The following is a 21,828-nucleotide window of genomic DNA, read 5'->3' on the forward strand; positions in this document are numbered from 1 at the left end:
CACGGACTCCTCCAATGGCCGGTGAACGATGGTCACAGCCGATGCCCAGCGCGCACCGGTGCCTTTACCGGGGGCCTCGGCAGAGACGCGTCAGGCTGACCTTGGAGGACACAACGGTGCAACGCACTCAGATAGTGGAGAAGCAGTTGCGGGCGACGGTGAGGAACCGGTCCTGTGGATAAGGTAGGAACAGTCCAGTGGTGTGGACTTTTGCCCGAGGCTCGGGACGCCCAGCCGTTGTAATTCCCACTAGACGAGAGAGTGTCCTATAGTGGGTCAAGGGCAAGCCCATGGTATGGGGCAAGGACAGGGTAAGGTTAGTAGGGCAAGGTGTACGCCCCTAGAATGCATTCTAGCAAATTGGAAGGTATTTGGTTTGGATCCAATGACTAAGAGTAAACTGAAAAGATTTTATACAGTAGACTGGCCTCAGTATCAGTTAGAGGACCAGGAAAGGTGGCCACCAGAAGGATCACTTAATTACAACATGATCCTTCAATTATTTCTGTTTTGTCAGCGAATGGGTAGCTTTTGAAGCTGTTTGTATAGAGAGCTCTTGGGAAAAAATCCCTCATCATATGCCCCAGAGCTGCACTGGGAGGAGAACTGTCCGTGGGAATGCCTGTCTCTGCTGGGCTCATGCCATTTGACTTTATTGCCTGTGCAGCAAGATAAGATGCATCGTGGTAATAGGAAACAATGGCCTTGGTGTGTGTGTGTGTGTGTGTATACCAGTGTGAGTGTTCGTTACTGGAAGACGCCCAGATTACCCTGTGAAGCGATTGCTAATGATCAGGAGTAGTCTAACGCAAGCCCGGTAACTAGTGGATCTTTAGGAGATCCGACCCACGGTGGGCTGACTCGGCCTGGCATCCTGCCTTACTTTTGGCACCCAGAAGTCTATCTCACACTTAAGCCCCAGAGCAATTCACAAACTACTGGAAAACCATGCAGGGCCCTGTCCAGTAGCTGTGCTACTCCACACAAAAGGTCCAGAGTAGCTGGTGTTGCCCACCTTTCAACTTTTGTTTCAGTGGTTAGAGCATTCACCTGGGATGTAGGAGACCCATGTTCAATTCCTCCCTCTCTGGCAGAAGGGGAGAATGTATATGAACAGGGGTATCCAACCTCTCCGGTGTTTGATCTAACCACTGGGCTATAGGATATTTGGTTGTGGGGCTCCCTCAGTTTCTCCCATTAAAGCTGTTGCACTGTGGATAAATTATGAAAGAGTTATTGGAGCAGAAGGCTTTGAACCAGGGTCACCCACTGTGACGTTGCACTCTATATGATTTTATAAAAATATGCTAACGTAACTGGAATATGCTTTATACAAAAGGTCTCTTGTAAGGTATCATTACAAAGCTTATAATCTACTGAGTGTGATCATCCTATTTATATAAATATACCACTCTTGTATCTGAAACTAGAAATATGAACTATAACTCTGAGGGCCTATTGTAATTATGCAAAGTGTGGGCCATTAATGGTGGTTTGGAATCTTGATGACTTCCATTAACCAGGACAATTGACTGCAGATGGCTCTGTTTTACCTGTAAGTCTTCCTGTATATGTGTGTGCTGGCAAGTGGGTAATGAAGTCTTACAGTGACATGTGATCATGTCACCTGAACTGGAATCCATCTTTAACCTAGTGCTTTTCCATTGAGAAGAGGGTGGGGTGGGAACCCAAAGGGACAAAGGTTTCCCGTCTTATGCAAAAGATATATAAATGGGTGGAACAGAACAAAGGAGGAGCCATCATGAGGAATTTCCTAGTTACCACCTGAGCTGGAACAAGGGGTATATCAGGGGAAAGGATTGTGTCCAGACTAGGAAGGCATCCAGTCTATGAAAGAAACATACTGAACCATCTTTCAGGGTGAGATATTATCTGTACTCAATTGTATTACTGTATTAAGCTTAGATTTGCATGTTTTATTTTATTTTGCTTGGTAACTCACTTTGTTCTGTCTGTTACTACTTGGAACCACTTAAATCCTACTTTCTGTATTTAATAAAATCACCTTTTACTTATTAATTAACCCAGAGTATGTGTTAATACCTGGATGGGCAAACAGCTGTGCATATCTCTCTATCAGTGTTATAGAGGGTGAAAAAATCATGAGTTTATCCTGTATAAGCATTATACAGGGTAAAATGGATTTATTTGGGTTTAGACCCAATTGAGAGTTCTGTTAGCTGCTTTCAGTCAAGTCTGCAGCTTTGGAGCAAGTAATTCAGACCCTGGGTCTATGTTGGAGACTGGCATGTCTGGCTCAGCAAGACAAGGTGCTGGGGTCCTGAGCTGACAGGGGCAGAAATAGTCTTGGCACATCCGTTGGCAGCTCCCAAGGGGGTTACTGTGATTCAACCCGTCACACCCACATCTTGGGTGAGGGCTCTAATCACAAGGCTATAGAGTCATTCTCAAGCCCCCCCGACCACATTAGTCTTTAATTTTGCCTCTGGTTTTAGTCTTTGAATCTAGTTATGCTTTGCCCTCACAACATCTCTCTCTCTCTCTCTCTCTCTCTCTCTCTCTCTAATCCATTATTGTTGGATGTCTCTCATGGGCAGGGCTGTTTTTTGAATGAGTTGCTGATCTCCTCACAGCACTGTGTGCTCATTGGCAGCAAAGAAGTAGTTGGCTGAATCCTGGGTTCTCAGATCCACAATGCTCATGGAAGAGATCCTGGTATTGGATCTAATGACTGGAAATCATACACTCCTAGAATATCAGGGTTGGAAGGCACATCCAAGGGTCATCTAGTCCAACCCCCTGCTCAGTGGTTTAAATATTGGCCTGCTAAATCCAAGGTTGTAAATTCAATCCTTGAAGGGGCCATTCAGGGATTTGAGGCAAAAATCTGTTTGGGGATTCGTCCAGCTTTGAGGAGGCGGTTGGACTAGATGATCTCCTGAGGTCCCTTCCAACCCTGATATTCTATTATTCTGAAGCAGAACCAATCCCCAACTAAATCATCCCAGCCAGGGCTTTGTCAAGCCTGACTTTAAAAACCTGTAAGGAAAGAGATTCCACCACCTCCCTAGGTAATCCATTCCAGTGCTTCATCACCCTCCTAGTGAAAAAGTTTTTCCTAATATCCAACCTAGACCTCCCCCACTGCAACTTGAGACCATTACCCCTTGTTCTGTCATCTGCGACCACTGAGAACAGTCTAGATTCATCCTCTTTGCAACCCCCTTTCAGGTAGTTGAAAGCAGGTATCAAATCCCCCCTCATTCTTCTCTTCTGCAAACTAAACAAATCCTAGTTCCCTCAACCTCTCCTCATAAGTCATGTGCTCCAGCCCCCTAATCATTGCCCTCCACTGGTCTCTTTCCAATTTTTCCACATCCTTCTTGTAGTGTGAGGCCCAAAACCGGACACAGTACTCCAGAAGAGGCCTCACCAATGTCGAATAGAGCGGAATGATCATGTCCCTGGATCTGCTGGCAATGCCCCTACTTATATAGCCCCAAATGCTGTTAGCCTTCTTGGCAACAAGGGCACACTGTTGACTCATATCCAGCTTCTCATTCACTGTAACCCCTAAGTCCTTTTCTGCAGAATTGCTGCCTAACCATTCGGTCCCTAGTCTGTAACAGTGCATGGGATTCTTCCTTTCTAAGTGCAGGACTCTGCACTTGTCCTTGTTGAACCTCATCAGATTTCTTTTGGCCCAATCCTCTAATTTGTCTAGGTCCCTCTGTATCCTATCCCTACCCTCTAACGTATCTACCACTCCTCCCAATTTAGTGTCATTTGCAAACTTGCCGAGGGTGCAGTCCACACCATCCTCTAGATCATTAATAAAGATGCTGAACAAAACTGGCCCCAGGACGGACCCTTGGGGCACTCTGCTTGATACCGGCTGAGAACTAGACATGGAGCCACTGATCACTACACGTTGAGCCCGATGATCTAGCCAGCTTTCTATCCACCTTATAGTCCATTCATCCAGCCCATACTTCTTTAACTTGCTGGCAAACTTGGGTGCATTGTACTCCTCCTCTTAAGTAGCATCGGACTCATGCACACTTCAGGCTATTAACCTTGGATCTTCTCCTTGAAGCTGCTTGTACCAGTACATGTAAGTGTAGCTGGTTTCATTCTGGACAAATATAATGTCACTTTCCTGATTCAGATCTCATTGGGAGACCAAAGAGTTGATTGGAGAAGCACAGTCTCGAAATGAGGAAAGTTAGAACCCAGGCCAGAAGGAAGAAAAGTGATTCACTTGAGCATTTATAAAGATACTCTAAGGACTTATCAAGGCAGACTGATCTGAAGGGATATTTGGCTGAATCCAAACGAATATAAGGTAAGACTTCGGCCACAAGGAGCAAAACTTATCCCAAGTGAAAGAAGTTGAACCTCACCAAGAGTGAGTTTGGTCCAGTGTACAATGGTCCAAAAATAGCTTCCTCCTTCCAAGTTCCCCCAACACCTTTTCTACTGGAGTAGTTCTTTAGTGCAGGTACTCAGGAGACACCTGATACAAAATAAGAGCCTCACTGACACAGAGCAGTTTTCCATCTTGTCTAGTAACCTGTTCCTGTGCCAATGCCTCTTGTTCCAGGGAGGAGGAAATAAAGCCCCTCAAATGGATCAGATTGGACAATATACTTTCCAATCTGATCCACCAGCCTCAGCACCTGCCCTGGCTGGTGATGAGCATAGACCTTGCAGCATGAGATTGGATGGCCCAGGTATTTTTTATCATGGCTACTGTCGATACAGAACCTTTTCTTTTTTTAAAAAAACCCTCTCATCCTTTTGTCTGTTTAGATTTAAAAAGTGCCCAAAGGGAACCCCGTGCAGAGGTACAAATTTACAACCTTACACAATTAATCCCAAACATAGGATGAGCTCATCTTGGACAATAAAGTTGTGCTCCTAACTCACTTTAGGGGCTTATGAATATTCCACCCTAAACTCCCGTCCCTCCCAAATACCTTCCTCAGACCAGGTCTCTCAGCACTGACCAGAAGACTAAGAGTAAAGCAGAACTTTCAGTGTCCTATGAAAATTCAGAGTGTGGCCAGGTATACAACCACCTGGGATTATCCTGAGCCAACAACCACCTGCTGTCATCCCATGGAAGTCAGGTGCTAACTCAGTATAGTTGGCAGCTGCGTGAACAAATATTTTAATCTTTGGTGGCCAGTGTCCTTGCAGAAATGAGCGCTCACTTCAGCCAGGGATTTGGGGGTGTTATTATTATCTATACACCCTACTAAATCAACTTAAGCACATGCTGAGACTCAAGTGATGCACTGACCAAGATTTTCAAAAATGGTCTCAAGGGTTAACCTTCCAAATCCATACTTAGGCATCTAGAATAGTGACCTGGATTTCAAAAGTGCCGCAGCTCCCACTGATATTAATGGGACTACTCATATAGTAAGATATTACTCAAAGGGTATTAAGGTGGCAGTACTGGGCCCTTAGCAATGTGTTTCAAGAATACATTGCAACAGATTGCTCCACAGGTTAATTATTTTAAAAATACCTTTTATCAATGTAAAAGGCATATTGCCTTCAGTTTCCCTCCTAGCTGTATGGTGGACCTGATTGCCTACTTCCCTACTTATTCATTAATTTATCACTGTCATTATTATATTGGGAGTTCTATATTTTTATTGGAATGTTACATTTCTATAGAACATGCTAAAAAAAATCTTAAAAATCCAAACTGAGATGCAGTACTTGGCTAGATTGATGAGTCTGGGGAGATTTATTAGAGTGAAGAATTGTCTCCCAAGTGAAGTTGTGAAAGCCCCAAAACTTGGGTTTTTAGAAGCAGGAAAATCACCACCACAGGGATAGTATATTAGAGTAGAACCTCAGAGTTATGAACACCTTGGGAATGGAGGTTGTTCATAACTCTGAAATGTTCGTAACTCTGAACAGAACATTATGGTTCATTCAAAAGTTTACAGCTGAACATTGATTTAATACAGCTTTAAAACTTTACTATGCAGAAGAAAAACTCCACCAGAGAGGTCCTTTGGGGCCATCTGCCTGTCCCAAGTCAGGGTAAAGGAGGAGGGTTGGGCGTGGGGCTAGCAACTCCACCCCGTAAAAATCAGCTTGCTACAGAAACACCAACAATAGAGTTAACAGAGACTTTTAGCCTGGAAAAAGAAGGGTCTTCAACTCGAAGACGCATGATGCTGGGTGGTGAAAGCCGCGAGGAAGCCACTAAGCCGATCACCCTTCTTACAACCAGGAGGATTACCATCGGCACATGGAACGTGAGGACCATGTACGAGTCAGGAAAGACGGCGCAGGTGGCAGCAGAGATGAGGAGCAACAACCTGACCGTACTAGGCATTAGCGAGACAAGATGGACGCAAGCTGGACAGAGACGACTGTTGACAGGAGAGCTGTTGCTGTATTCAGGACATGAAGAGAGCAACGCACCCCACACACAGGGAGTAGGCTTCATGATGTCCAAACAGGCACAGAGAGCACTGATTGGTTGGGAGGCACATGGTCCCAGGATCATCACAGCATCCTTCAGAACTAAAATGAAGAGGATTAAGATGAATGTTGTTCAGTGCTACGCTCCAACCAATGACAGTGAAGAGGAGGACAAAGACTACTTTTACAACAGACTCCAGAAAATATTAGAGACTCTCCCAGACAAAGACATTACCATCCTTATGGGAGACTTTAATGCCAAAATTGGACCTGATAACACAGGATACGAACAAGTCATGGGGACCCACGCTCTGGGAGAGATGAGTGAGAATGGAGAGAGATTTGTGGATCTGTGTGCACTTAACCACCTGGTCATAGGAGGCAGCATCTTTCCTCACAAGCAGATCCACAAGAGTACCTGGGTATCGCCAGCAGGCATGACAGAAAACCAGATCGACCATGTCTGCATTAGCAAGAAGTTCAGAAGATCCTTGCAGGACGTTAGAGTCAGAAGAGGAGCAGACGTGGCATCCGACCATCACTTAGTGGTGGCCAGATTGAAGCTGAAGCTGAAGAAGAACTGGATAGACGCGTCAGACAGAAGAGCGAAGTACAACGTCAACCTTCTGAAGGACCATAAGACCAAGGAAGATTTTGGATTGACGCTGAAGAATAAGTTTTCAGTACTACAGGATCGGTCTGAGGAAGAGGAAGACAGTGTACTCAACAGATGGCAGAAAGTGAGAGACACGCTTAGGTCAGCATGCCAGGAAGTGCTTGGAATTAAGAAACACCAGCAGAAAGAGTGGATCACAGCAGAGTCCTTGACTAAGATAGAAGACAGAAAGAAGAAGAAGGCAGCAGTCAACAACAGCAGGACTAGAGCAGCAAAGGCCAAAGCTCAAAAAGAGTATGCTGAAGCCCACAGAGCAGTGAAGAGGAATATTAGGAAGGATAAGAGAGATTATGTGGATGGACTGGCTGCAGAAGCAGAGCAGGCAGCATACAGCGGTAACATGAAACAGCTGTACGATACTACCAAGCGACTGTCTGGAAAGTTCAGCAAGCCAGAACGTCCCGTTAAAGACAAGCAGGGAAAGTCTATAACAGGAATAGAACAACAGATGAACAGATGGGCGGAGCACTTTGAGGAACTCCTGAACAGACCAGCACCACCAAATCCACCAGACATCGACCCAGCCAACGAGGACCTCCCAATCAATTGCGATAAACCAAGCAGAGCCGAGATCAGAAAAGCCATCACCATGATGAAGAACAGTAAGGCGGCTGGACCTGACGACATCCCAGCAGAGGCCCTGAAAGCAGACCTGGATACTTCAGTGGAAATGCTGTACCCCCTCTTTGAGAAGATATGGGAAGAAGAAGTGATTCCGGCTGACTGGAAAGAGGGATATCTCATCAAAATCCCCAAGAAAGGAGACCTCAGCAACTGTGCCAACTATAGAGGAATCACACTCCTGTCGGTGCCAGGGAAGGTCTTCAACCGAGTCCTCTTAGAGAGAATGAAGGATGCCGTTGATCCACAGCTACGAGATGAACAGGCAGGTTTCCAGCAGAACAGATCATGCACGGACCAGATAGCAACGCTCCGCATCATAGTCGAGCAGTCTATGGAGTGGAACTCCTCGTTGTACATCAACTTTGTTGACTATGAGAAAGCGTTCGATAGCGTGGATCGAGAGACCCTCTGGAAGCTCCTTCAGCACTATGGCATCCCAGCAAAGGTGGTCAACCTGATCAAGAACTCATACGATGGCATACACTGTAGAGTGATCCATGGAGGGCAGCTCACAAACAGCTTCCAGGTGCGAACCGGAGTCAGACAAGGATGCTTGTTGTCACCACTTCTCTTTCTTCTCGTCATTGATTGGATTATGAAGACATCCACTTACGAGCGTAGGAACGGAATCCAGTGGACGTTGTGGACCCAGCTTGATGACCTGGACTTTGCCGACGACCTTGCACTCCTTTCACACAGTAAACAGCAGATGCAAGAGAAGACCAACGTAGTGGCAGCCACGTCATCACAGGTTGGCCTCAACATCCACAAGGACAAGACCAAGATCCTTAGGATCAATTCCATCAGCAACGACCCAGTCACACTGAATGGATGCCCCCTGGAAGAAGTACAGTCCTTCACCTACCTAGGTAGCATCATCGACCAGCAGGGTGGCACAGACGCAGACATCAAAGTAAGGATTGGTAAGGCAAGAGCAGCCTTCTTACAGCTCAAGAACATCTGGAGCTCCAGAGAGCTGTCTTTGGCAATAAAGATTCGACTGTTCAACTCCAACGTGAAATCAGTCCTACTGTATGGAGCTGAAACCTGGAGGACAACCAAAACAACCACCAGGAAGATCCAGACCTTCATTAATAGCTGCCTCAGAAGGATTCTCCAGATCCGCTGGCCAGACACCATCAGTAACATCCACCTCTTGGAGAGGACCCGTCAACTCCCAGCAGAGGAAGAAATTAGAAGGAGAAGGTGGGGCTGGATAGGACATACACTACGCAAGCAGCCAACCAACATCACCAGACAGGCACTGCGGTGGAACCCCCAAGGCAAGCGGAAAAGAGGCCGCCCAAGAAATACCTGGCGATGCGACCTTCAGGTTGATAGCAAAAAAATGGGCTATACCTGGAACCAGCTAGAGTGAATGGCCCAGGATAGAAGACTCTGGAGATCTGTGGTTGGCGGCCCATACCCCGGTTGGGGTGACGGGCATGAATGATGAATGAATGATGCAGAAGAAAAATGCTGCTTTTAACCATCTTAATTTAAATGCACAAAGCAAGCACAAAAACAGTTACCTTACCTTGTCATCTTTTAAAAAAAAACTTTCCCTTTTTTTAGTAACTTACATTTAACACAGTACTGTATAGTATTTGCTTTTTTATTCCTCTCTGCTGCCTGATTGCGTACTTCTGTTTCCAAATGAGGTGTGTGGTTGACCAGTCAGTTTGTAACTCTGGTGTCCATAACTCTGAGGTTCTACTGTATAAAAATAAACTTGCATTGGCCAGGAAGAGGACATGGACAAGAGACAACCTAATAAAAGATCTTCTCCAACCCTGATTTATAGGATCTTTTAACTACTAGAAAGAAAATGTACATTCTAGAAAGGCAGATGAATCTCAAAAGGTTTTGAGCTTTGATTTTATTCCAGGTTTTGTTTGTTTGTTACCCAGATCAAAGAAAAATTGTCCAAAGCTGCCATTTAATTTTTAAATTGAAGGCTGTGCAAATGATGAAAGTTTATGATTAACTCTGGGGTTTGGGTTTTTTTTGTAAATTGTTTGCTACCTGTGCCTGATAAATGCCTAAAGTTGGGTTTTCAAACTTTCCATTGTGTATTTTCCTTTGGTGAAATCCTTGGGCTGGAGATAAGGCCAGTTCAGGAGGATAAATACCCAGCAATTCCCTCCTCCAGTTTACAGAGTTGTGTTGGAATCCATAGGTAGACCATGAAATACATCCTGGTTGTAGCCTTTCTGGGAGCGGCTGGTAAGTTCATTTTTCATTGTACTTTACTGTGAAGTTTAGATGTGATGAAAAGTGCCAGATTGCATAGTGCTGGAGGGTGAAGTCCTATTTTAACCCCCAAATTGTCAAGGTAACACTAGTGCAATCTATCTTGACCTCCAAACATGCACAAACCCTGACGGCTCTGCTGAGACTATCAGTCTTATGGTCCTTCAGAAGGTTGACGTTGTACTTCGCTCTTCTGTCTGACGCGTCTATCCAGTTCTTCTTCAGCTTCAGCTTCAATCTGGCTAATTATCACAGTGTTTGATTATAATATGGACACATGGGCACTAGAAGATGGACTGATTCAGTCCCACAGCCTGATTTAATAGAGTAACCAACAAAGAGCCATCAGGTGTGGAGACCTTTCGGCCACCACTAGTTTGAGCTTGAAGCACAGTCAGTGTTCTAAAAGTGAGAGGCTTCAGATCCCATTCCCAATCCCCTCATCCACACTGGCACCATGATCCCCATAATGGATATTAATTTATATCTTCCTCTTTCACCCAGTTGCCTTCCCCATTGATGATGCTGATGATGACAAGATCGTGGGAGGCTACACATGTTCAAAGAACTCTTTGCCCTACCAGGCATCCCTGAACATTGGGTACCATTTTTGTGGGGGTGCCCTCATTAACAGCAGATGGGTTGTCTCAGCCGCTCACTGCTACAAATCGTGAGTAGAAAATATTTGTGCTACTAAACTACTGCTTCCTCTCCAGCCCTAATGCCCCTGTTGGCTCTGAGAGTGTCACATCTGATTAACTAAGCATAGGTCAGGGGAGACTGTCAAGGAATGCCTGAGTCCTTCAAGAGGTGGGGAGAGGCTCTGGTTTCTGCATCAGTACTGACTGCAGTGCTCCAGCAGCCTGGCATTAGAGGAGGATACTGTGCTGCATGAGGTGATGATTCAGTACTGGGTGACCCTTTTTTCTGAGTTAGTACTGAATCTAATGCCGTAGCATGAGGCACCTGTCCTGGTGACCATTGGTGGGTATGTCTGCACTTTGAGCTGGAGGTGTGATTCCCAACTCAAGAAGACATATATGCTGAAAATAAAGTGTAGCTGTAGCAGTGTGAGTGGTAAGAAGGGTTAGCCACTCCAAACCACTTACTCATCCAAGCCCATAGGAGCATACTTGGGGCTGCTAGTCCCTCCCACCACTTGCACTGCCATGGCTTCACTATTACTTTTAGCATGCTACCACAATAATGTCTCCCTGAGCTTGGAATCACCCCTCCAGATCAACATGCCCTACAGGGGTCTAGTAGTTTCTGGAATTCTCTTTTTTTTCCTTAGGGAGGAAACTGGCTTTGTGGGAGTTGGATCATGAAGCAAAGTTGCAAAAAGTGGAATGATAGACTAACAATCAATGAATGAATAGCAGAGCAGAGCAAAATGGGCATCTCTCCACCACCATACACATTGTTGGGATGCCAAAGCACTTTGCCTGGTGACAATGCAGTGGTTGTGCTGGGACTATGTGTCACAGTTCTTTTCTAAGAACTCACTTGCAGCCTTGTTAGAGTCTGTTTTATTGACTGTTGGGATGGGGGAATGGTTTGATGGGGACACCAGGGTTTTCCCAGACTATTTCTGTAAATCACCTTGATATCTTTAATTTGCAACATGCCAGGTTATCAGACATCTCCACTGTGGGGCAGGTCTTCAAACAGTGCAATACCCACTGCTTCTTCAGTGCTGCCTTGTAGGGCCATCATTGGGAACCCACCAAAGAGGAGTAGGTAGGAGCTCAGTGTACTGTCTCCTTTAAAGCACAGACCTTCTTGCCACTCAGCTCCCTTTCCCCCCAGAAAGAATAGTAGTTTTCACTTCTACAGCACCTTTGCCTGAGAAGCACAAAGCCCTTGGATTAAGCTTCAAAACTTGTGAGGTAGGAATTATTAGCAATTTTTAGAAACAGGAAAAAATAAAGCACAGAGAGATATCTATAGACCTGACCAGAATTTTCAAATGTTGATATTTTTCAAAGAATAAAAGAACCAATTTTTAACAATTTTTGTGGATATTTGTCCCCCGTGTTGACCATCTCTAGTTCTGTGACATGTGCAGAGAGGTGTAGGCCAATCAGAATATCACCCAGGTCTCCTCTCCCCGCTCCCCATGTCATGCTTCAGCCAAAGCAGTGCTCCCAGGACTTCCCTGCACTGTGGATTGGGTATGAATCTAAATCCTGGTGTGCGAATTCAAAGCCAGAGAGCTACCCACTGAACTAGAGCAAGAGAGACCTTAGTGCTGTTGTTGACAGCAACTGTAGTTGTGGTAATATCCATAGTGATGGTGAGGGTTGTTACGATAATGATGATGAATAATGATGGTGACCGTGCTGGTGAGGATGCTGTTATTCCTTCCTATTTTCCAGCTCTATCCAGGTGAGGCTTGGAGAACACAACCTGGCAGTCAGTGAAGGCACTGAGAAGTTCATTAGTTCAGCCAAAGTCATCCGTCACCCCAGCTACAGCTCCCAGACGCTGAACAATGACATCATGCTCATCAAGCTCGCCAGTGCAGCAACCCTCAACTCCTACGTCAACACAATTGCCCTGCCAACCAGCTGTGTGACCACTGGCACCCAGTGCCTGATCTCTGGCTGGGGCAACACCCTCAGCAGTGGCAGTGAGTGCTCTGTGGGAGTGTAGAGCTTCTCTAGGACCCTGGAGACCTTTATTGACCAAGTGGTGGGCCCCAGGGAAGAGAGTATGGGGAAGGGCGAGCACTTGTAGGGGAGGTGGTTTGAAGAGAGAACCCATGTGGGGGATCATGGCTCAAAGGGAAAAGCCTGTGGAGAGCAGGGGTCCTTTATCTGATTTGAATACGTTCTCTTCTAATATCCTTGATTTTCTTTTGTTCTTTATTATTGGCATGGGGCAGGCTGAAGCACCAAACACATTTCTCTACCAGAGGGGTAGCCGTGTTAGTCTGGATCTGTAAAAGCAACAAAGAATCCTGTGGCACCTTATAGACTAACAGACGTTTTGCAGCATGAGCTTTCGTGGGAGAATACCCACTTCTTCGGATGCATTTCTCTATGATATTCAGCAGGAAACCCTCCATCACCATTATATGGGACGTTCAATGGGCCATTCCTGAGAATTGCTTTGCCACCCCAAGCACGGCAGTCAGGCAGCCTTTGGCGGCATGCCTGCGGGCGGTCCACACTCACGCAGATTTGGTAGCATTTCTGTGGGTGATCAGCTGGTCCCACGGCTTTGGCGTATCCGCCACCGAATTGCCGACAAAACCACGGGACCGGTGGACCTCACGGTGACTGGCAAGCCGCCCCCCACGGCTTGCCGCCCAAGGCTCATGCTTGCTGCGCTGATGCCTGGAGCAGCCCCTGATTGCTGAGTATCCCACAGTTCCCCCTGAGATCAATGAACTCAATGGGTTATCCATACCTCTAAGGATGGCAAAATATTTTAGTGCAAATTTAAGATTATTACATTAGAACTCCTGCACTAGCCTAGGGAGCAGGAAGAGGGATGGACAGAATGAGCCAAATCCACTTGGGGTATCTGGCTACTTATCCATAGGCTACACTATGACTCCACACAGGACTCCAGTGCAGAAGCTGGTGCAGAGTGATCCAACCGGTCTTTTCCATTCACTGGTTTCCTCTGATCTTTGTGCTGCTCTTTTCTTAGTCCACTTGGCTGTCCATTTTCTGGAATCCAGAGAGTTTAATCTGTGCAATGGATCAGTCTGAACAAATCCCCTTTTGTGGATTCTGATCCCTCTGGAGGAAGGGAGTCCCTATGCTATGATAACGATCCTGTGGGAAAGCTGGGAGCTGATGGAGAAAAAGCCAAGGGGATAGAAAAGCCACTTAGAGAGAGGGCACTGTTCCAGTTACTGAAAGGTGAGCTGTAATTTCACAATGAATTCAAGAATTTCCATTATTAATTTGCCTCCTCTTTCTTGTAGCTAACTACCCTGACCTCCTGCAGTGCCTAAAAGCTCCTGTCCTGTCCTCCAGCCAGTGCAGCAGTGCCTATCCAGGACAAATCACTAGCAACATGATCTGTATCGGATACCTGGAGGGGGGCAAAGATTCCTGCCAGGTAAAACAGCTCCCTCACACCTCTCACTTGTCTCTACCCTCCACCACCACTCAACCCTCTGCAAAATAGGCATCACACATGGTTAGTTATTCCCTGAAGGACTGAAATCTGTTGGCGATTGATATGTTGCTCACTCTTGGTCTATTTCCTAGTTGGAAACTTGTCCTCACCTCATAACTCACCATTTTTGGTGGTGATTCTTGGCCCCGTTCTTGGAAGTCTCAGCAGATGCCAAGGGCTGATTTTTATTTAGTTAGTTAGACTAAAGTTTTCAATATTAGTCATGGATTTTGAATGCCTCCATTTTTTGATGCCAGACTTGAGACTCCTTGGCCCTGGATTTCAGAGGTGGTGAACACCTGCTTCTCCAACTTAAGACTTTAAAAGATGCAGGTGCTTAGCATATGTTAAAATCATTATCAAGGTGTCTTGAGGTGGGTCCCCAAAGTGGAGATATCCAAAATCAATCTCCACTTTAGAAAAGTTGGCTCAGCGGATTGTTCTGAGGGATGTATCATCATGTACATTCAAGCCAAACAGAACACATGAATGGACTGATCCTCACAATTCATATGTACTGATGGGACACTGAAGCACAGGATGATTTGATAGCCCAGTTTTCAGCTCAAGTTGTCTTGGGGTCAATGGGAGCTTGCAAATCAGTATGTGGATGACTTGGAAAGTTCCTGGCAGAACCATGAGCACAACTCACTTCTCCTGAATCCCAGCCAAGTACTTAGAACCAGCAGATTGTCCTTTGTCTCTAACCCATGAAAAACTAATTCCCTTTTGGCACTTAGATATGGTGTTTCCAGGCCACAGCACATTAACATGTGCCATACTTCCTCTCTGAAGAAAGAGAACATTCCCATCCTGTGGGCTTTTCATCTAGCACCTTTCACTTAAAATGTGATATCAACACTGACATGAAATCAGCACTCTCAAATTGCCTCTCTCATTACTAGACTTTCCCATAAGCCACCAAAAGGACTTAGTATCTCTGCTGCTTTGTCAAAAAGGCAGAATCTCCTCTTGATTGTAATGCCTGCTAAACACCATTCACAATCTTTGTTGCAGGGGGATTCCGGTGGTCCAGTAGTCTGCAATGGGGTACTGCAGGGGATTGTCTCCTGGGGAATTGGTTGTGCACAGAAAGGCTACCCCGGGGTCTACACTAAAGTGTGCAACTATGTCTCCTGGATCCAAAATACCATAGCTGCCAACTGAGATGCTCTCATGCCATGTGACCAGTACTATCTTCCACACCCCATTTCCTCAGCCATATATTAGACTTTCCAACTCTACGGAATAAAGAGAGTTTGATGCAACACTGTGTTTGTGTAAATGTTCTTTGGTTGTTTCTCTGCTTACGTATACTGCATGGTAACAAGTAACCTTACTGAAAACAAAAGTCATCGCATATTTTTGTAGTACTTTCCAGAAGGAAGGGTCTCAAAACACTTTACAGTCTGTAATTCTAGTATTCACTCAGCCAGTATTGAAGTGCAACCACTTCTGGAGAGGAAGGAAGAAGCAGTTTAACAGTGCTCAGTCAGATTAATGCCGCACAACTGTTTAAGAGAAAAGCTGATGAAGAAAACTTTATCCAAGTGAAAATAGATGTGGCAAAGCACCCTTTTTGCTTTGCCAGACTTACCGCTCCCTCCTCTGGCAGGGACAGGGCCTGGGGTAAATCAGCCCTTCACTCTGAGGTGTGTCTGTCTTCCCTCTTCAGGGTTTGTTTCTCTGAGCCTTCCCAGTAGGCCTCAGGCCAGGCCTGAGGAGTGCTTCTCTGCCAAACAAAGGAAAAAAGTCCATAATGCACCGAAACAAAAGGGGAATACCTTTCCCTGGCCCCTCACTGCGGCAGGTGTTGTTCTGTCGCTGGCCCTAGGGTGTCAGTCCTTCCCCTAAATAGGGTGTCTCCCCTATAGGGAGGAGCGCAGTCTCTCACACTGGAGAAGCCTAGCTCCCTGCTGCCTCCAGCCTTGCAGCAGTTTGTCTCCTCCCCTGCTCCCCCCCACCCGCTTGTTACCCTTGCACTTCGTTCCTTGTTCCAGTGCATCCATTTTAGGGGGGGCATGATCAGTAATGAGGGTAAATCTCTCTCCATGTAGGTAGTAGCGTAGAGTTTCTATGGCCAACTTTACAACAAAGCATTCCTTCTCTACCAGGGCATACCTTTGTTTTCTGGGCAGGAGTTTCCTACTAAGGAACAGGACTGAATGTTCTTCTTCTCCTAGCATTTGAAAATGTATGGCTCCCAATCCAACCTTGGCGGCATCTGTTTGTAGTACAAACTCTTTCTCAGAGTCTGACGCTACAAGAACTGGATTCCTACAGAGGGCGGTCCTCAGATCTGTAAACACTCCTTCGGCCGCGCTGGTCCATTTCACTATGTCTGGGCCTCGGACTTCTGTCAGGCCTCTCAACAGGTATGCTTTGGTAGCAAAGTGGGGAATGAATCACCTACTATCCCCAAGCTGACCCCATGCCTGGAAAAGAAGCATTAAAAAAACTTGATAGAAATATGAGGGATGAGTGAATGCAGAAAATGGGGAGGTGGGGGAGGGAGAGAAAAAAGTTTGAAAGAGAGAAACAGAGAGAGAAAAATGAGAAGGAGAAAAAGACAGAAAATGGAAAACACCTTACCTGTGCAAACAAACAGGGATCTTTGTGCAATATTCTTGATGAGATTAGGCTTCCCTGTGGACTGAAGGGACTGGACAGGCATTAGGAGTCTCCGAAATGGGATTCACTCTTGGTTCTGACAGTCTCAGGTGGGTGTATTTTAACCCATAAATCACTGATCCTTGGTGATTCTCTCCATTCCTCCCAGCATCACAAACCAGATAAGACGTGGTCTCCAAATATCCCTTCATAGCTCAGTCTCAGTGACAAGAATGTGTCCCTCAACTTGGGACCACCTTGGAACTCTGGGCCTGCCTGCCCCACCCCATTCCTATGGTCACTCAGACTGTGCCTGGGACCCAGAGGAGCAGTGCTGAAAGCATGAGATTGTGCCTCATGCTGGTAACTTTCCCCTGCTTTGTCTCCACCACACTGTGGGTTTCCTCCTCTCTGCGCCTCAAGTTGAAAGCAAGCTGAAGCGCAAATACGCTCCTCAGTGGGAGGAGAATCAAGGTGGCGGGGGCGGCTCTATCTTTTTTGCCACCCGAAGCATGGCAGTCAGGCTGCCTCCGGCAGCTTTCCTGTGGGAGTTCCACCGGTCCCACGGCTTCTGCGTACCTGCCGCCGAATTGCTACGGAATCCGCAGAACCTCCCTCAGACACGCCACTGAAGGCTGCCTGACTGCCGCCCTCGCAGGGACCTGCAGGGTGCCCCCCGCGGTTTACTGCCCCAGGCACGTGCTTGGAGCGCTGGTGCCTGGAGCTGCTGCTGCAAGGTGGTGTCCCTTTATGGAGAGTTATGGCTGCCTATGTCCTCTTCTCTCTCTGCTTCCTGGACAGCCAGTTTCATGAATCCCTTGGAGACTCTTGTCTTGTCCCCTTTGCCTGGATCATGCCTTCTTGCCACTAACACAGAGATGAGAATTTCTCCTCAGGAATGATGACGGAGAAGATGCTATCACAGGTGAGGACTTATCCCATGAAGCAAGCTACATATTCTAGAAGATATGGACAGGAGCTCCTGGCAGGTGACTAGAGCGCCCCTTTGAGGCTTAATGGGTTTCAGGTACCGAGGCTGGATTATTCACAGAACGACAGAACGTGGATTATATTTGCTGCGTAATACAGTATTGCTATAATCAGAAGGATAGGTTTATATTATTTCTCTGTGAATGTGTGTTAGTACTAGAGCTCATCAGTCTGTTTTCTGGAAATTAGGATAAAGCATGGAGAAGAAGATCATCTCTAAGGTTTTGTCAGGAGTTATTCCAGAATAAAGTAGAGTGTGAATTTGAAGGGCAATAGCTATTCTGGAATAAGAGTGTCCTCTCAGGGAGCTATTCTGGAATAGCTATTCCAGTCCATTTCTCAGAATCCCTAAATAAAAACCTAGCTGGTCAATGGTTATTTCTCTGAGCAAATTATCGATCAAATGATGAGGATACTAAGAAGTCTGGGGCATGTCAGTGTTACACTCTGGTTGGTGCATGTGATCATGGGTCCCTTTAGCGACTGGACGGCAGAGCTGATGAGAGGGTGAGGGAGATAGGAGAGAGCACACATGGCTAGTGTCCTGTGTGTGGGGAGCCTGTGAGGGAGCTCTCTGATCACAGGAATATTCCAAGCCTTGCGTTGCTAAATGAAGTTTACTCTGTGAACTGTCTAACCTCATTCCACACCCTACCACAACAGTAGCTGCTGCTCCACGTACCTGTGGCCTAGGCTTTTTCTGCATGAGAGCAATTTGCAGAGATGTTGCTACACCGATATAATGACACTGACGCACACCCCTGTGAAGAAGCGTGGCTGCTCTTTGTAGGTGGGACCCACACCTGGAAAGAAACAAGAAACAGCATGGGTACACCTACAAGGCAAATAAATAAATAAATAAAGTTGGCAGTGAATCTCAGAGCCTTGTTCAACTGACTCAGTCTTGTGGGGCTCGTGCTATAGGGCTAAAACTTCAGTGCAGATGTTCCCAATCAGGCTGTAACCTGGACTCCAAAATTACTGGAGCCTGAACATCTACATTGCTATTTTTAGCCCTGTAGCACAAGCCCCATGAGCCCAAGTCAGTTGCCTTGTCTCTGAGACTCACTGCCATAAGGTTTTGTTTGGGTTTTTTTGCAGTGTAGACATACCCATGAAACAACCAGGTGGTATCAACTCAGGGCACAAATTGAGATGAAAAAGAGAGTGTGCAACAGAAAAGAAGGAAGAAAAAAGAAGGAAAGGGTAAAGGAGAGAAAGGGGGAATGACAAATTGAGAAGTGGAGATAAAGAGAGAAAAAAGAAAACAGGACAGTCACCCTCCCTCTGCAAAACACTGGAGTCAAAACACTGTAGGTACTTATAGACTTATGGAAGGTCCGGTGAGACCGCGGCTCCGCAGGCATGCCTGCGGGAGGTCCACCAGAACTGCGGACCGGTGACCGCCAAAGCGCTCCCCGCGGCGCGCCGGCGCAAATCCTAGAGCCGCCCCTGCCGGCAGCCATGGGGAGCCCAGAGCCTTTTAAATCTCAGCCGCAGCCGGGAGTCAGAGGGCTCTGGGCTGCCCGCAGGGGCAGGGAGCCCAGAGCCCTTTGAATCCCAGCCCCTGGCCGCTGATTGCCCCCTCCCCAGACCCCTGCCCCAACTGCCCCCCAGGACCCCCACCCCCTATCTAAGCACCACTGGTCCTTGTCCCCCGATTACCCCCTCCCAAGACCCCTGCCCCTAACTGCCCCTTGGGACCCCAGCCCCTATCTAAGCCGGCCCTGGAGAGGAGAAGTGAGAAGTGAGAAAAGAATGCAGGGAAACCCAGAGGGAGTGATGAGCAGAGAAAATGGGAAGGAAACAAAAACAGTAACTTCTGTGAGCAAACAAATGGATCTGCACTGAGCTGGTCCTGTCTATGAGTTCAGGCTCTCATGCACGGAGTCTAGAGGGGCTATGCTAAGGGTGTCCCAACTGGGAGGGGTATTTTTGCTTTAGTTCCCCACTCCTTATTTATGCTCTGTATTCCTCCCAGGATCTCAGAGCAGATAAAATCGGGGGAGCAGATATCCCCTCCACCCTCAGTCTCAGAGAAGAGAGTGTGTCCACTGGACATGGGACTCTGGACCTCTTTACTTATAGGTCGTGCTCACTCTTGGCCCCGTATGGTCCCTAGGAGGATCCCCTTCAGTGTGACAGCTCTTCTCGCGGGTCCACTCTCTCTTTTGGTTTAAGCCCCTTGTGACAGATGCAAACCAGTGGGTTACAGGAATCTGGTAGAGGACAAATATACTGATCACTGAGTGAGTTGTTTTCTGTTCCCTGAGTGACCAGAGCAGGGGCTGCACTAGAGTAATCAGGTACCTGCTAGAACCAGTTAAGGCAGACAGGCTGATTAGATCACCTGCATCCAATCAAGGCAGGCTAATCAGAGCACCTGGGTTTAAAAAGGAGCTCACTCCAGTCAGGTGGGGGCAGGGAGCCAGAGGAGAAGAAGTGTGTGTGAGGATCTGGGAGTAAGAGGCGCAAGGAGCTGAGCGTGAGAGGGAGTGCTGCTGGAGGACTGAGGAGTACAAGCGTTATCAGACACCAGGAGGAAGGTCCTGTGGTGAGGATAAAGAAGGTGTTTGGAGGAGGCCATGGGGAAGTAGCCCAGGGAGTTGTAGCTGTCATGCAGCTGTTACAGGAGGCACTATAGACAGCTGCAATCCACAGGGCCCTGGGCTGGAACCTGGAGCAGAGGGCGGGCCCGGGTTCCCCCCAAACCTCCCAATTCCTGATCAGACACAGGAGGAGTTGACCCAGACTGTGGGGAAGATCACAGGACCCACAGCGGAGAGCAAGCTCCTAGCCAGATGGCAGGGGCCATATGAGATAATAGAAGCTATAGGAAAAGTTGACTATAAGGTCCGACAGCCGGGTCGCTGGAAGCTGTAGCAGATCTACCATATAAATCTGCTGAAACCATGGCAGGATAGAGAAGCTCCTGTGGTTGCACTAGGGGCACCACTCCCTAAAAGCAACCAGCCCAACTGGGTGGGAATATCCTCGGAGTTGACTCTGGAACAACGATCGAAAGTGATCAGCCTGATCAAATGCAACCAGGATGTGTTCTCATAAAAACCAGGCAGGACTACTGAGGTTCACCATCACATCCTCTGGAGTGAAGGTGAACATCAAGCCATACCGGATCCCAGAGGCCAAAAGAGAAGAGATTAGGACAGAGGTCAGGAAAATGCTGACCTTAGGAGTCATTGAAGAATCTCATAGCCAATGGTCAAGTCCTGTGGTTTTAGTGCCTACGTCTGATGGCAGTATGAGGTTCTGCAATGACTTCCGCAAGCTGAATGAGGTGTTCCAATTTCATGCGTACCCTATACCCCGGATAGATGATCTAATTGAGATACTGGGAAAATCAAGGTTTATGTCTACCCTTGTCCTGACCAAGGGCTATTGACAGATCCCCTTGGCCAAGGCCGACAAAGAGAAGATGGCCTTTTCAACTCCAGAAGGTCTGTATCAGTACACCATCCTCCCCTTTGGGTTGCATGGGGCTCCCGCTATGTTCCAGCGGCTCATGGACAAACTATTATGACCATATGGCAAGTACCCAGCAGCCTATCTTGACAACATCATTATATATAGCCCCGACTGGGAGACGCACTTGGAAAAGGTGGAAGCGGTCCTGGACACCGTGAGGAAGGCAGGTCTGACTGCAAATCCCTCCAAATGTTCGATCGGGTTAGCTGAGGCCAAGTACCTCGGGTATATAGTGGGGAGGGGAATGGTGAAGCCCCAACTCAACAAGTTAGAAGCTTTACAGAAGCGGCCCGACCACTCCGGAAAAAACAGGTCAGAGCATTCCTGGGACTAGTGCGGTACTATAGACGGTTCATTCCCCACTTCACCACCAGGGCATGCCCATTAACAGACCTAACCAAAGGTCGGGGCCCAAACATAGTAAAATGCTCTGCTGCAGCCGAAGTCCTTTTTGCAAATCTGAGGACAGCCCTCTGCACAGACCCCGTACTAGTAGCCCCAGACTGGGGGAAGGAGTTTATCCTACAAACCGACACCTCTGAAGTAGGGTTGGGGGCGATACTTTCACAAATGGTTGGAGATGACGAACACCCTGTCCTCTTCCTCAGTAGGAAACTCCT

General features: G+C 47.1%; 1 protein-coding gene across 1 annotated transcript; it reads left to right on the top strand.

The window, feature by feature from the left end:
* Positions 1-9,780: 9,780 nt before the first annotated feature.
* LOC120402502 (trypsin I-P38-like) lies at positions 9,781-15,378 on the top strand. The gene is made up of 5 exons (XM_039533099.1): positions 9,781-9,958; positions 10,490-10,655; positions 12,364-12,617; positions 13,926-14,062; positions 15,140-15,378. Exons 1-5 carry the CDS (start codon positions 9,919-9,921, stop codon positions 15,287-15,289), a joined length of 747 nt encoding a protein of 248 aa, XP_039389033.1. The 5' UTR covers positions 9,781-9,918; the 3' UTR covers positions 15,290-15,378.
* The last annotated feature ends 6,450 nt before the right edge of the window (positions 15,379-21,828 follow it).

This window comes from Mauremys reevesii, linkage group 1 (assembly GCF_016161935.1).
Source record: "Mauremys reevesii isolate NIE-2019 linkage group 1, ASM1616193v1, whole genome shotgun sequence".
Taxonomy (NCBI): domain Eukaryota; kingdom Metazoa; phylum Chordata; order Testudines; family Geoemydidae; genus Mauremys; species Mauremys reevesii.

What these genes read in the sequence shown, in the direction of transcription:
- LOC120402502 (XM_039533099.1), top strand. Translation starts at nt 9,919, where the DNA reads ATGAAATACATCCTGGTTGTAGCCTTTCTGGGAGCGGCTG. An exon ending in AGCCTTTCTGGGAGCGGCTG is followed by an intron (nt 9,959 to 10,489) that starts GTAAGTTCATTT and finishes TCTTTCACCCAG; the next exon opens with TTGCCTTCCCCATTGATGAT. An exon ending in CAACACCCTCAGCAGTGGCA is followed by an intron (nt 12,618 to 13,925) that starts GTGAGTGCTCTG and finishes TCTTTCTTGTAG; the next exon opens with CTAACTACCCTGACCTCCTG.